The sequence below is a fragment of the Numida meleagris genome, chromosome 9, assembly GCF_002078875.1.
Source record: "Numida meleagris isolate 19003 breed g44 Domestic line chromosome 9, NumMel1.0, whole genome shotgun sequence".
NCBI classification, from domain to species: domain Eukaryota; kingdom Metazoa; phylum Chordata; class Aves; order Galliformes; family Numididae; genus Numida; species Numida meleagris.
Genome location: NC_034417.1, coordinates 18,745,639 through 18,761,768, shown reverse-complemented (window position 1 = coordinate 18,761,768; position 16,130 = coordinate 18,745,639). Strand labels below are relative to the sequence as shown.

General features: G+C 44.5%; 1 protein-coding gene across 5 annotated transcripts in view; it reads right to left on the bottom strand.

Moving 5' to 3' along the window:
- The window catches only part of MAP2K5 (mitogen-activated protein kinase kinase 5), a 114,205-nt gene that overhangs the window by 33,719 nt on the left and 64,356 nt on the right, over window positions 1-16,130 (bottom strand). For 4 of the 5 annotated variants that reach the window (XM_021406824.1, XM_021406827.1, XM_021406828.1 and 1 more), the window contains exon 17: window positions 9,148-9,177. The exons of the other annotated variant lie outside the window; for it this stretch is intronic. In XM_021406824.1, the coding sequence (XP_021262499.1) occupies window positions 9,148-9,177 (30 nt within the window). The remainder of the gene's footprint in view (window positions 1-9,147; window positions 9,178-16,130) is intronic. 5 annotated transcript variants of the gene reach the window in all.

Below are 16,130 nucleotides of genomic sequence, written 5' to 3'. Positions count from 1 at the left end.
TCTCCCCTCCCCGGCAGCTTGGGTTCCTGCACTATGGGAGATGAGAAGGGTAGGAGGCATCAGAGCTGAGCAATTGGTGTCTGGGTACTCCGGGCAATGCTCAGAAAAATCTGAGGTCAGGAACGAGCCTGTGACTGCGATGGCTTTACGCCTGCCATGAAGAGTTTCAAAGGGACACAATGGAGAACTAAAGGCTGACCCAAAAGGCACCGGGCGTGTTTTATGACTATTGAGGACCGCATCGAGGCGCTCCTGGGAGCGTTATTTCCAACCTGGAGAAGCCACACTCAGCCTCTTGCCACCCATGGGTCCCCTCAGCTACGGCCTGGGCACAGCTGGGAACCCCACGGCCATCACCAGGACCTCCCGATGGTCAGAAGGCATTTGAGGCATCCCAAGTGAAACTGGAGTTGTGTGCATTTGCAGAAGCAAACTGTTCATTTGATGTTCGTGAAGCTGTATTTTATTTGCCGTGTTGTTTTTTTTTCAGCACTCAATGCATGCAAGAGTTTATAATTTGAAGAAGCGGGGAAATGATAAATAAATCTATCACATTAATGGTCTATTTCTCAGGTCACGAATATCAGCAGTATCGAACTCCGCAACGCACGTTCTCCAAATGGCATTTTTTTTTTAGGTTGGTTAAAAATGCAAAAGTTTGCCTCCTGCTTCATCTACTATTTAATGAATGCCTGCGGTTACGAAAAGCAACTTTTGAGAAACCATCAGGTTCCATCTCTGTCTCCATGGAGATGCTTTGGACGGGAAGTGGCTGAGAAGACCTCTCCCATCCCTCTCCCATTACATTCAGAAGCACAATCAACGGAACTCAAATGAATCCACCCCGGGTACCTCGGAGGAGTCACCAGCTACAGCTTTAATTTTCGCTTTTACTCCCTGGAATTAGGACTTGCCCTGGAGCTCTTGTTTGAGAGATTTGCAGGTGACCCAGGGTTAGATCTTCCTATATCAGTTAGCACATTTTCTCTTAACATATATACTGCTTTTCAAGCCGGTGAATTTTTTTACTTTACAAAAAAAATTAATTGAAGAATACATAAACCAACAACTCCTACAGTTATGTTTTTAAAGGAGGCTGCATGGTAGAACATTTATTTTCCTAATCCAGGGAACTGCTGATTTTAGAAGTACATACAGCTGGTTTTTAACCTTTGTGAAGGAAGGCTACATTTACTGAACAGCAACCACAAACATTGTCCCCTATTAACCAATGACCAATGCACGCTTGTTTCATCTCTGCACTGGTAGAACTGGAAAAGGACTTTGCAAGAGCACTGCGCTTCCTTTTAGTGTTCACCACCATGGATTTTACCCTTCATCTGGATCTATATCTATAAAATATTATATATATATCTATAAAATATACTTGCATTTTACACATTTCTGCAAAATTGAAAGTGGTTACACTTCTGAAGGAGGTGGAAGCATCAAACCCAGTCAGACTGACCCCTCCGATTCGTTCCCCAGTTTCTGGACAGCCCCATCCCAACCTGAGGATTTTGCAAATGGCAAACTTCAATCACTGTCACAAAACAAAGGATGGAAAAAAGGAAGGAAAACAGTTTCAAAATAACAATAAAAAAAAAAAGACAATTCACAACAACCTTAATATTAAATATATTCTTACAATTATATTACGCTGGTTTTCCCAGAGGTCTGAAAGCAAATTTATATAAAGAGATTATTTCATCCACCATTGAACTGCAGCCACTTCTCACAGAAATCTGTTTACCAGAGTTTAGTAACACAATTCAACAAACCGGGCATGAAAAGCTGTTGGAATTATGGAGGGAGCGTAAAAAGCCAACAACAGCCACCACTGGAGTGGGACCAGGATGCTGCTGCTAACACACTGCTCCTGATCAGCAGGAATGGGGACGAGCAAGTCTTGGGGAAAATGCTGCATTTAGTAGAATCATAGAATAGCCCCAGTTGGAAGGGGCCCATAAGGATCACTGAGACCAACTGTAACGTTTAAGACATCTCATTTAACAATGAGATGCTGAAGTGCTGAAGGCCAGCAGATGGACATCCATCAGGGTGGTCCCTCCTCGTTACTGTGTGTCCCTGCTTGCATGGAAGGAATCAGACAAGAAGTCACTGGTTAAAACTTGCCACTGGGACACACCTAGAGAAGTCCTGAGCTTTTGTTAACAAGCTGTAAAATCAATTGTGATCACACATGATCACAAACGACACAATTCTAGGGATACCTGAAAAGAAATAACCTACAGAGGTCAAAATGCAGGTGTACAAGTGGGCTTTTCTATCCGAACTGAGGTGCTGAGGGTTTGGACAACGACAGGCATCCTATTCTACATCACTCTATCGCTCACCACAGCTAACACTGCAATCTCTTGTGAGTTATGCACGTGGCTCTGTGGGGCTGGCACTTCCAAGCCTGGATCTCAAAACGACAGAACACAACTGATGGAATCATTGAGGTTGGAAGAGACCTCTATGATCCTTGAACCAACCAGCTCCTCTCTGAGCTCCAGTGGCTGCCCTTGGAGCTGCTGCACCCCACCTCTGTTTGTTCCCAGGTCCTGGTTAGCTGGGAGGAAACATGCCTTCTCCTCCTCCTCCTCCTCCTCCTGCTCCCAGCCAAGAGAGCCTGCTGAGAGTGTGGAGGAGATGAATGCTTTCAGTCACTCCAATACATGCTGACACTTTCTAAGTGGCCACCTACACAACCAGCCAACCAACTGCTCGCTCCTCCCTAGGGAGAGCCCAGCTTCCAGGGACAAGCTCAAGAAACTTGTCCCATTCAGGAAAGTGACTCCATGGCTCCCAGTGCAGGCCGTGGAGCTGGGAGGGAGGCTTCCTCCCAAGCACAGCACATCTCCCATTCCATGGAAGCACCAACTTGTGCCGGAGACATTACATGTTCGGAAAAGTCTCCCAAAGAGCTGTCACTATTTCCTCCTGGATGCTGTTCTCATTCCTGGTAGGGAGCTCTCAGAGCAAACATCGTTTCAGGATCCTGCTCAGCGCAGACAAAAAGGCCTCAGCTGTGCTGCGAAGGCAAGAGAAGCGCATGGAACAACAGAAGAGCTGCTCCCATTAAGCCGTTCTCTTATTTAAACAATAAACATCGAGACAATTGAAAAAAAAAAAAAAGAGCAATGACACCATAACCAACTGCAAAACACAAACTTCCATCCTAACCCAAAGACAGCGCGGTGGGGATCACCGCTGGGCGCTCAACCTTCCCCCTCAGAAAAACAAATGATAATTTGCTTTCACTTGTTTCCTGCATTTCCATGCTAGAGCATTCTGCTCAAGCAAGATTTTCCTTTTTTTTTCTTTTAAAAAAGTCTGATAGGAAGATTAAAATAAACAAATAGATGAACGCATCTTGATACTTGCAACAGAAATCAAACGAGTGCTGACATCTGTGCACTTCCTAAAAAGAAAATCCCAAACTCCATTCAAGTGGCGCTGCAAGTTTCTCGCAAATGGATCAAATTTAAGCACCAGAGTATTGCTGGTAAAGGACAAAAAATAACTCAAGTAAAATTTATGCAACGTGCACTACTTAAAGGATGAGGGAACTGGTGAAACTCGTGGTGAGAAATTGTCAGGAGTTTAAAATGACGGCAGAGGACTTCCAATATTTTCAGTGATTTCTGGAATGCATTATAAAAGCAAAAATATTTGCACCAATCTGTGATATTTAAAGATACGACAAAAAATTAATTGGGAGAAAAATCACCATTTTGGCACTAGCATTTGAGCAGTGTTTAATGCCATTTAAATGGTTCTATATCATGATGTATGTGGAAGATGAGATTTCTTTCACTAGGAGACGTGCTGCAACCAACCCTCCATTCATCCCCACAAAATAAATGAATGCTTAAAGGATGCTTCTGTCAATCGAAAAAACAACAGCAGAACGGCTATTTTGCATGCCAAGTTCAACGAAGTATTTTTTTTTCCCTGACAACCTGCTCACATTTCAATGAAACCAGGCCAAATTTGGTCAATAGTATGGATTGCACATAACAAAAAGAATCTCAGACCGTGCACAGAGAGGGATCAGAAAGCAGCAGCTCCACTTAAAGCCACGCAGTTATTTAGCACGCTGAGATGCTGCAAACAAATGAATCTGTTTTAAATGGGAGCGCTCGCACCGTCGCTTGGTTTTTTGTTTTTTTTTTTCCCCCCGACCTACAATTAAATCTTGCAGAAATCACAGCGAGGAACGTGCTGATGGAAGGATAAACGCAAGCACCTCGCACCAGAAAAATAAGAAATATGAAAAAAAAAAAACCCACCGCCACCAAAATGGCTTTGGTAACAGAAATGAGAAATCTTCCGCTGCGGGAAGCCCGGTGTGCGGGGCGGGCTGCGCTCTGCCCGCAGCCGTGTGCCCCCGGTGCCGTCCGTGTGCCGGGCACTGGTGAAGCGCAGAGCTCTCCCCAACGGGAGCAGCACGGAGCTGGCTCGCACCGAGCGCTCTCGGCCGTGTGTTTTCTTATCAGGGCTGTGTATTTTCTTATAAAGGCATGTGTACAGCGAGCGCTTTCTCGGGCTAAGGAGACCTCCTCTTCTCCACTCCGGTTTGTTGGCGGTGGGGATGAAGGATGGCTCTTCGGCATCGTCCCTCCGCCGACCGCCAGCCCTGCTCCGAGCGGGGACGCGGCTCCGCGCTGACGTGTGGCTGGGAGAGGAAAAAAAAAAAAAAAAAAAAAACAAGAGGGGAAAAACCCGAGCGCGGCTCAGCCCCTTCCTCACCCGCGGCCGTTCTGGATCGCGCTGCACAACTCCTCATCTTAAAAAAAATAAAATAAAATAAAATTCAGCGACGGGTCGTGCGACTTTCGGTGCGGTTTGAAATGAGTTATTTGAATGCTGGGGTTATGTATTTTAAGAAACACCATCTCCCGCATCCATCATCCCTCTTGTCTTGGCGAGCTTTTTTTTTTTTTTTTCTACTTATCGCGTTCTTTATTTGAAACAGATTTTTAACAGATAATCTCGATCGTTATAACAATATCTCGCTCGCATTTTATTCAAATAATTCTTAAAAACAGCTTAAAAAGCCGTTTGGAATAACATCAAGCTCTCCATCAATCACACGGAAAAATTCCGCTGGCGGTTGTATAAACATCAGATCAACTCTGATGTCTTCAAGGATTTCAGAGTGAACCATAAAAAACTCCATTAACTTCTGACAAAGAATGCAAATTAATCACAACATGGGGTGAAATGAAATTAAAGGCTCTTTTCTAATCAATGACAAGGCGGGATGAAATATTTGCTCCTCTCTCCGTCTCCCCGCGCTCTCGGGCGGCGTTGGACGCGCGGCTCCGCGCTCCGCACCCCAATCTCAGGTGCATCCAATTTGTTATTGGCGCTCTCCGGTGCCAGCGAAAAGCCTGGCGTAGACAGATGCACCGGGAACCTTAAATGACAGTTTTGGCCTCCGGAAGTGCGATCGCTACAGCAAAATCTAGTACAGCCTCCAGGTGAAATGTCTGGAGCTCCATATGGAGCAGGGAAAATTAACAACAAGATGAAAATCGCTGTAGCAGCGGGGAGCCGGGATTTTTTTTTGTGGTTTTTTTTTTTTTTTTTAAAGGGGAAAAAAAAAAGGGGGGGGGGTGGGGGGGAAATAAATTTAAAGATGAGGAAAGAGAAGTAATAAATTAATGGAGTGTGAAAACGTTGAAAGCTTTACAATACCAGGGGCACTGTTTCCTCAGATTTGGGGTGGGTGCATGTAGGAGGGGAGGGGGGGAGGTTTTTAAACTTTGGGTCATTTTCCTGTCATTGATTAACCCAGGCCCAGAACCATGGCCGAAGGAGGGAGGACGTCCCCCTGGATGCAGCACATCTGAAATCCAGCACCGACGGCAGCGCCTGCCTGCTCCTCTGGAGCTTTTCCCTAATGCACGCAGCCCTTCAGCATCCTGCTTTGTGCAAAGTTGGACTACAAGCCGGGAATATTTAGCGGGCAATTCTTTTCATTTCTCCTAAATTACATTATCATTAAACAAGCCATTGCCCCCATCATGTTTTTACACACCGTACTGAAGCTGAATCCCCGATGAAGCGCACGTCTCGCTCCTCAGCCGCTGCGCATCTTTGGGGTTCCAGCTTCAGATTTAATTCTATTTGCTCCGAGGTTCCACGGCCTTTTGTTGTTTTTGTATAGATGTATCTGAATGCATTTTTTATACAGCTCTTTCTGCAGAGATGAGTAAGCGGCCGCCAAAATCAAAGAAACGAAGGCTCAACTTTTACAAGAAATTTGGAACTTATTTCTCATACATGCTTTTTTCAATTCTCTAAAAGCCTACGCCGACGGTGCACCAGCAGCTGGACTCCAGGAAAGGGCTTTCCTTACAATTTTAAATGCCTCCATTGGAAATAACATTATTCCAAAGAGCTTTTCATGTGTGTGTGTGGATGTACCACTCCTCTTCGTTTGAACGGGGGAAGAATACACCCCTACGTGTGTATATTTGTATGCACGGGAAGTCCTATGAGTGTCATACCCTACTTCTTCCAAAAGGAATTTTACAGCGCAGCAATAGCGCTGGGCAACACCGTGCCAGGAAAGCAACCAACCACACGTGAAAACCACTCGTTAGGTTTGATGTGTCACCACCAATTTTAAGGATCTGAGTTCCCTCTGTGAAGTTTTCACGGTGGAAAAGTCTGTTCTAACCATGGATGTTCCTTGTTTTCTTACCGAGACCACTACCATTGGCAGTTATGGACAGATTATGACATTAGCTGCACATAATGACAAAAAAAAAAATACAGTAACTCAGTAACTAAAATCTAATCTAAAGATTACAATAAACTCTAAACCCATAAGCAACTTCACTGACATACGCAGTTGCTTGCATACTGAAGTGCTTCCCAGGCACGACTTTAGCATAAGATTAAATAATGACAACGTGACAAATAAGTGTCAGCAAAATAGATGCTTATAAAACACATGGAAAATGAAAAGTGCTGAATCCTATCCTTAAAATATTCTACTAAAGGCCACCAAAAAAAAAAATCATCCTTTAATTGTGCTGGCATATTGCAGGAGTCCTGAATCTCCACACTACAGCGATTCCCCCTATAAATCTTATTCATTTAAACTGAGTTTGTACACACCATTTGTCTGCGTCTTAAAAGTAGAGGAAAAGGAGGAAAAATCCTTTTTTGTTCAGCTACAGCTGGAGGCAAACACTCATTTGTGGGAAGTTCCAGGCGCTCCCCAGCACGGACCCACACGTCCCATTGGCAGAGAGAAGTCAGCCCGAGCTAATGAGGGACAAACACTGCGAGCACATGTCCCATTAGCTTCAATCACTTGAACAAACCCAATGACATGATGAGGATTTACTCAGTTATGTATGGGCCCCTTATATATCCACATACACGTTACAAAAACCCAACACCCCACGAATTATCCACCTGGTCAGAGTGAATTGCTGAGGGTTCCAGGGACCAACTGTGAGCACTCACATCCACAATACAGATACTTCACATAAAATCCTTGCAAAAATCAGCTGCCCGAAAACCTTTAACAGCTACATTTTAAAGTTTCACCTCTTCAAGTGTTCTACGTTAAAAAAATACACACAATTTCATGGCCTACTGACTTGCCAAATATTCTTTTACAAACGCGATCTGTTTTTTAATTAGAATAGCCAAAAAAAAAAAAAGACCTTAAACTAGCAACCGCGTTGTGCTCCCAGTTCAGAAAACAAGTGTTGGTCTGGAGCCACGCGCAACGCACGCACCCTGACCTCCTTCCCCAGCTCCGAGGCCGCTGTGCACAGAGCGCTGCCCCAGCTGCACCCACGGCGCTCAGCGTTAGCACTGAGCCATGCACAAAGGGCACCGAGACGCCCAGCCAGCAGCAGTGGCTGTGCCAACGCGTGGAGGGCACTTCAGCACAAGAGCTTCCATTTCAGCCCACTCCGAACGGAGAGGGTTCGTTTCACAACGCGGAGAAAAATAGGGGTAAAATCTACTAGGTACCCCATGACAGCTCTCTTTCGGTCAGTAAACGTTTTCCACAGGAGATAAAGTGAAAAATCAGTGTATTTGCACGTATGCAAAATCTTTGCAAGTCCATAAAACTGTCAGGAGAATTTCCTTAAAACAGCTTATAAAAATGGGAGAGAATGAGTCCCAGCCTATTATTCAATAACCATGTTTGTGAGGCATCTGCATAATCTAACCATGCATAAATTAGTATGTGTATTACAACAGTTATTTGCATAATAATAGCAAGTTAATAGATGCTTAAAGAGCACAGACCAACACCACCTTTAAATCAGACATGCCTCCAGGCACTCTGATCTGTATAGACCAAGATGCAGAAAGCAGTGCTCATAAAACACAAGAAAACATAAAAACCACATTCAAATAATTCATTTTAGTCCCTGGACACTTCACTTTTTCCCCTCTCCCGGGAAAGAAAAATTTGAAGAACTACAGAATAGTTTGTGCTGATGAATTCGAACACCCACCTCGCAATAAGAATTTAAGGGAAGCATCCAACCTATTTCTGGATTGATTATTTTGTTCAGGGCTTCGTTTTTTTTTTTTTCCAAGCATGCAAAGCAAAAAGTGGTAACACAGTGCATTGGGCATGGCCAAGTTGGAAATAGTTTTACGAGTTATAAAATATCAGTATATAAACACGAACACCCGTTAGTGTTAGCGTGTCTCCTCTTTAAAGGGAGAACCCAGAATCCTTTCACAAATTCCATTCACATTATATTTTTGATTTGAGATGATTTCAGGCGGTTGTAACACTATTCAAAATTGGAAGTGAAAAATGAATATAGAAAAAGGAGTAGATGCATCTTCCTGGCATCAAAAGCACTATTGTACATATGGGATTATTTTTTAATCTCACAACAAAACAATCATTAGCATCGTCATAATTTTCCTTCTCTCCAAGGAAAAGAAAATCTAGAGTTTGGGGGGAAAAAGGAAAAAAAAAAAATCAATACAGACTTCTAAATGACTCCTTCAAGATACTACTTTTCAATTTAACAGGACAGATTTATTTGTATGTGGCTCAAATGTTCACAATTGCTCTCTGCACCTTCATACATAGGAATGAATGTCACAGTGGCAAACAGCAGTAATGAACAATCTTACCTGAGGATATGGAAACCTCCCAAGAGCAAGCTGGGAAAGGAAATAATATTTGTCTAGTTATACAGATTTGCATGGAGGGCACATTTTCTTAAAGAGAGAAAAGTACTCAACTCTTACTATTGTATAAATGGGAAAATGCCGGCAGAAGTACACAAAGAGCTGCATTTAGAATGGAGTCATTCACAACAATTATCCCTTGTTTTACGTTTCTGAATATTTCTGTATTTCTCAAGCTTTTGTCTGCACCACTTAGCGACACTGTTTGATGCCCAACTTCCTGAGGACTCTCTAAATTAAACCAGTTCAGCCTCAACAGCGAGGCCACCGACACTGACCTTCCTGATAATTATCTGCAACGAGCAGGTATTGTAGAGCATGCACTGAACTCCCTAAGTCCTTCCCTAACCAGCTCAGAGTAAAATCTGGGTTACATAGCTGAGGTTTGTTTCCTTATTGGTGTCAAACCCAGCTAGGAACCTGTGCCTGAGATCCGGAGAGAGATCGTGGCACCTGCAATATGACATGTGGGCTTTCCTTCAAATCTGCTTTCAATTGAGTGCCTTATGAACAGGATGCATTGTATTATCTCTCACTTGATGCATTACTAACGTATCTGCCAGTATTGGTGTTAGACCCAACAACAACATTAACGCTGCCATAATGCCACAGCTAATAGTCAGTCCATGAGAAATCCTTTGTTTGGTACAAGGGTTTAGGTTTCCCCCATTGGCATCTGAACCTTTGAAACAATTTCAGCAAAATACAACTATTCTATTTTGTCTACTATCAAATGAAGGACAAGGGTTTTCAGAGTTGATAAAGAAGTGCACTGGGGACAGTTACCTTTGTGTTCTGACCTGCTTTCTGGAGAAGCCCACGTCCCTGCACTGCCTACAGAAGAGCTGTAGGCAGGTGGGTTCATGTCACTGCTGGTAACTGGTGTGAACTCTTCCCTTCCTTCAGGAGGTGATTACCTTTGGTCAGGCACTGGCACAGGCCGCCCAGGAAGGTGGTGGGGTCACTGTCCCTGGAGGTGTCCAAGAACCACGGGGACGTGGCACTGAGGGACATGGTCAGCGAGCATGGTGGGATGGGTTGGGGTTGGACTTGGGGATCTCAGAGGTGTCTTCCAACCTGAATGACTCTGTGATTCTATGACCTTCAGGAGGTGATCCACCCAGGGGTTACAGACGCAATGCTATCATTGATTTGTCTGCATGACAAACTATACTCACTTCAGACCAAGCAGCAGCATCAATGCCAAAGGTCTCAGCCGCCTTGCGTACTGCCAGCACTGGGTGAAAGCACCCCACTGCACCTGTACTGCTGCTGTCATTCGAGCTCTTCAGTGCCAGGGTTATTTGACCTAGGCAGATTGCAGCTGTGCTAACCTATGATGAAATTTCAGCCCAGTTGGCAGCACAGAACCACCCTAAGTACAAACAATAAGGCACAGGCAGAGCTGCGGCAAGGTGGGGAAGCCATGGGGCAAAGAGCAGCAGACATCACTGAGTCTCACCAGGTGAGGTACAGCATGATGAGAAGGCCATAAGGAGAAGCTGGCAGCAGAGAGGAAGCAAGAAGCCATCAGTGGAGATGGTGCTATTTCTGCCACACCAGCAGCCACTCAAGCCTATGCTGTATAGGACACTTGGCTGTGAGCCTTGGGAATTCAGTAAACTTCTTCAGATCCTCAGAGAAAAGACATGACAAGAGCAGAGGAGGTACTTGAAGTGTTTTAAGAGGCATGTAACAGAAACCCAAAGAAAGGAAATGATTCTTTTGTGCAGCTCAGAGCTTCTCCTTGTAGCAAATTCACCCTTCCAACAAACAAATGCAAGCTGAACAGGCTTGATGCTCCACTCCTGTCACTGCTGTCTGGTTCTCCACTTCTCCCAGCTCAGCCAGTCACTTTCTGGTGTCAGGCTCTGAAATACAATGCTAAATGGATAAGGGCAGGCCCTATGTTTTCTGCCATGCTCAGTCTTAAGGATCAGAAGCCACTAACACATACAGAACAGTTCCCTTTGCCGTCTTCTCATCTCCTGGGAGGACCATCCTCAACTTACAAGAAGCTGCTCAAGATCCTAAGCAGCACTGCTGCTGCAGTACCTCATAAATGCCAAACAAACACTTTACAACAAACAAAAACAGAAGAAAACCTAGTTTTCCCGATGACTACCACCTTAAGAACAGTCAGGACAACAGCTACAGATATGTAGGTGTGTCATATTTATCCCACTGTATAACAAGAAGATAACGATGGCTCTACACGCAGGGTATGGTTCTGCAAACCTTCTTTAAGCAGAAAAACTACCACTACCTCAATGCTGGCTTCAGACTCAGCATTTCTGCCCTGGGGGACAATTCCATTCCCCAAACACCACGTGTTACATACAGAAGGGCTCTGCCTATGTGACTCTAAAAGCTGTTAAGACAACTGGGGAAAAAGCAGCTCTCTGCCAGACTTAGGTACGTGGTGTACAAATGAGCCTCCAGGAATCCAAAATGCATTGGGCACGAGTTCTTTGGGGGCTGTTAACAAAGACAGAGCGTGCTTGGTGAAGCTGTCCCTGAGAGCTGCAGAGCAACGCAGCCCTGGATGGGTCATGCAGCGGTTCTGCGTTCCCAGAGCCATCACTCGGTTCATCTAGTCAGAGTTGTTTCCTTCCTGCAAGATTGTCAAGGTATTATAAATTAAGAAACTTACCAAAGAGTATGTAATCTTCCCTGAAATAGCCTGCAGATATGTCACTGTACTAAATGTGTTTCAGATTTAATGAAGCTTTAATGTCCTTTTTAATTTTGCCTGTTTCTATATCACCAGGGGTCGAGCAAGGCAATCAGCACTCAAGAGGGTGGTTTGGTTTAAAACTAGGAAAAACTCATTTGCTTATGAGTTGCACTGTATTTTCTTAATTAAATTTACTAAGTAAAATGGTTTAAGTTCAGCCAACCAATGACCTCTGTACGCAGATTTAGATTTATAAACAGTGTCACAGTAAAATTAAAAAAAAAAAAAACAACAACAAAAAACCCCCAAAACAAACAGATTAGAGCTTCACTAAAGGGATTTTTGTACCCTCCATCATCCTGACTCCAGGAAGTCGTTTAAACATATGCAACTAAGCCCAACGCAGAAAATGTAAACTATGCAGTTAAAACGCTGTCAAAAACTTCCCTGCATTTACATGAGGCAACTCGGGAACTTGTAATATTGTTTTTAAGGCATTCTAGCCAAAATACAGCACTTCAGTTTTCATGAGTTAGGGACAGGAACGGAGAGCTGCTTTGTGCGGCTCTGGATATTACAGAGGAGGGAAGGGAACGCTCACACTTGGAGGTGTTGGTTCTCATTTCCCTATGGGCCCCTTCTCACTGCACAAGGACCATAAAAAACTTCATTTTAAAAAGGCACAGCGAATTGCACTGCCAGCATGGTACAGAAATATAAATGGGAATCAAACCATACCAGCAAGAAATATGTCAGAATAACATTTCCCTACACTATTTTGCTTTAGAGCAACTGCATGCCTGTGCTTTTTTTTTTTTTCCTTTTAACTATTACTTTCTTAGACATAAAGTAGCTCATCAGAATCAGGGCACTCCAAACACTTATCTTCATGGGGATCAGATGAAGTTGTGTCCTAAAAAATGACTTGTGCGATGCAAGTCCCTGATAGGAGAGTTTGCTGAGACTCAGAGAGGCGCAGAGGGATGCACAGGGCGCACCATCAGGATTTAAAACAGTAACTGGTAGACTGAGACATAAACACACCAAAACGAGTAACTAAAACGCAGAGGTACAGTTTGCTCTTCATCAGATTGGGTCAAAATGTGCTAAGAATACACAGGGAAAAGCAAAAATCGTGAGGCAGCCAGTGTTAGGGTTAGGGCAGCCAGTGTTAGGGTTAGGGCAGCCAGTGCTAGGGTTAGGGCTGCCAGCATTGCGGTTAGGGCAGGCAGCATTAGAGTTAAGGCACCCAGTATTAGGGTCAGGGCAGGCAGCGTTAGGGTGAGGGCAGTTCTGGCAGAGTGAGGTGCCCAAAGCCTTTGTGCTGAGCAGCTGTCAGAAGAGCTGGAAAACAACTCCAACCAGGCTCAACCTGTTCGCAATTAAAAACGTACACTTAACGTGCAGATAAGTGAAGACAAAATCAGAATGACTCGTTGAAAAAACATAATTAACCATTCTGGAGCTGAAAATGGAAATCCAGAAATCCTCGCTAACAAACCATTGTCTCCACGCCGCTTTCCTGCATATTGTTAATAAGAATCACAACAGCAACGGTCCTTGTCCTGCTCAGAAAGGGACTGAGGGAAGGAAGCCCCTCACATCTTTTTAGGGCACTCGGGCAATAAAGTCTCCCACTTAGATCAGTATCTACGTTGTGCAAGTTGTTTTTTAATTTACAGTTACAGTGAAAAGCGCGGGATGTTTTTATTCTTAATTTAGACACATTCCATGTTTCTCAGCATAACTGCAAATTGAAAATAAGCACTTACAATATCGCTAGTGATCTAGCTGAAGGAGGACTTTATGGTCTGAAATGTTCTAAAATTTGTTCTTAATTACCTCGTGCACATTTTACACAATTAAATTTCCATCTGAGGATTTTGCATTTAGATTGTGCACTGCAGTTAAACCCTCGTTTTATGGAAAAGCTGCCGTCACTTCAGAGCGTTCAGACATGGGAAACTTTAAAAATCAGACTTAACTACTGGATAACATAAAATTCCCTGGGTGAAATTTCATTCCAAGACCAATTTATACATTCCTAGATAGACGGCTTAAAATCACCTGAAACTCTGCAGGGTACGGACCTTAATAAATATTAAATACCTCAAAAACTACTCCAAGATTTTTCTTTCCTTCTAATATCAATTTCACCGTCCTCTTATTGCTCAGTTAAAAAGAGGAAAAAAAAAAAAAAAAGGAAAAAAAAAAAGAAGAAAATCCAAAAGGATATAACAGCAATTTAGCAGCGTTAAAGTGCTTCTGAGGTTAAACTGACAACAAAGATGAACAGAAACACAAAGCATCTTGAAGTAGGGTTTCAATTAAATGTGCAGGATTTAGTAATGCAGGACGAAAAAAAGAGTTACAAATTAATTTAATCTTCTGCCTATAGTTTGCAGCTGCACTCCAAAGTGTCTGGGGCTTAAGAACAAAGCCTTGAAAGGCCTCGGAGTGAGGAAAGCTTCAATTTTTAATGTATAACGCCATTAGCTGATAACTTGTGGAATCTGCGACCCCTGCGGAGGGGCATAAGTGCGGTAACAGAGACTGATGAAGTGACATATTTGTTCGTGTCGGGAACCATGAGAAAGAAGGTTATTACTAATACCGCCAGGCCCACCAGAAATATGCCCTAATAACCTTTGGGACGTTCCTTGGCGTGAGCAGATGAGTTCGAGATCTCTCCACATAAAACATATTAAAAATCAAAGCCTAATTCACCTTAATTAAAGATAATTAGTTTCACTTTGACTTCTTTTAAATATGAGCTATAGTAAACGCGCCGCGAACCGAAGGCTGCGTGCAATCATGATTAAATGGCACATTTCCTCTCGGCGGCCCCGCGGATGAGCGGGCTTTTACCGGCGGTGCTTCAAAGGTGCTGCTCAGAACGGCCTGTGCCAAAAGGGAAAGAGCAAGCAGGGCCTCGCAGCTCCGCTGTGTTGAGTTTGGACCCAACGCCCTCTGGGGAAAACGTTTAATCCGGGCACGCTGCTGGAAGCGCGGCCTAGACTCGCTGCGTCCCCGTGGGCCACGTGGAGGGCTCCGCAGCACCTTCCTGCACAGCCCCGTTAAATAGCACGGGGAGGCCTGACAAGCACTGCTGCCTGACTTGTGGAACGTTGAAACGGCTGCACTGAGCAGCATGAGCGTGGGGAACAGCGTGTGCACCACAGCTATCCTTTAGCTGCACGGAATCCTACCCACGGCCACGGAAAGAACAAACAGGGGCAGGCCTAGGAATGCAAATAACATTTAAGATCCAGAAGAGTTATTATTATCCTTTTCTCTTCTGATTATGGGAGAGCTCTCAACAAGCTCCTAGCACCAGAAAACAAGACGCCTGTATTTTGGAGATGAGGGGTTCCCAGAGGCTGAGGCTCCTGCCCATCCCACGCACTAGCTTCTTGGGGATCCCTGGCTTGGCTACTCAGAAATTAAGAACCTCAAGCAGCTCGTCTAGCCCAGCCTCTGAAAGGACAAGGGGCAATGGTTTCTAACTAAAAGAGGAGAGATTTAGATCAGATATAAGGAAGAAGTTTTTGCAGTAAGGGCGGTGAGGTGCTGGCACAGGCTGCTCAGAGAGGCAGTGGGTGCCCCATCCCTGCAGACACCCAAGGTCAGGCCTGAAGGGGCTCTGAGCACCTGATGGAGCTGTGGGTGTCCCCGTTCATCGCAGAGAGTGGGACCGAATGGCCTTCGAGGGTCCCTTCCAACTCAGACAGTTCCTTGATTCTATCCACCCATCCACCCACTCAGCCAGAGAACCACGTTATTTATTTCTCTGCTGCACACACTGCCCGCAGTGGCCTAAGAGCAATTGCTGGGAAACATGATACATGGAGGTCTCAACCCACGCAAACTGTACCTAAACTTACACTTTATTGCAGCTTAGTTCACAATCTTCACCTAATATAGGGTTACATCCCAGCGCAGCAAGCGGATAAATCATCCTGGAATATTACTCGGCTAAGTTTAGCTGTGAGTGGAGCATATGTGCTTCCGAGTCACTGAAGCAAAGGCCCATAAAATACACTAATTACTGGAAGTTATGGTCACTGAGTGATTGATAGCGCTCTGCAAGGCAACTTCCCCGTTTTCAGCTATTCTGACGGGCCTCCTCCACCACACAGCAATTATTAATTCATGACCCAGCCCTCGGGCACTGGTACCTTCTACTTCTCATTCCGCTGCCGCAGAAATCGTGATGTAGCTGGACACTGTCCTCCTTCTTCCCAATGGC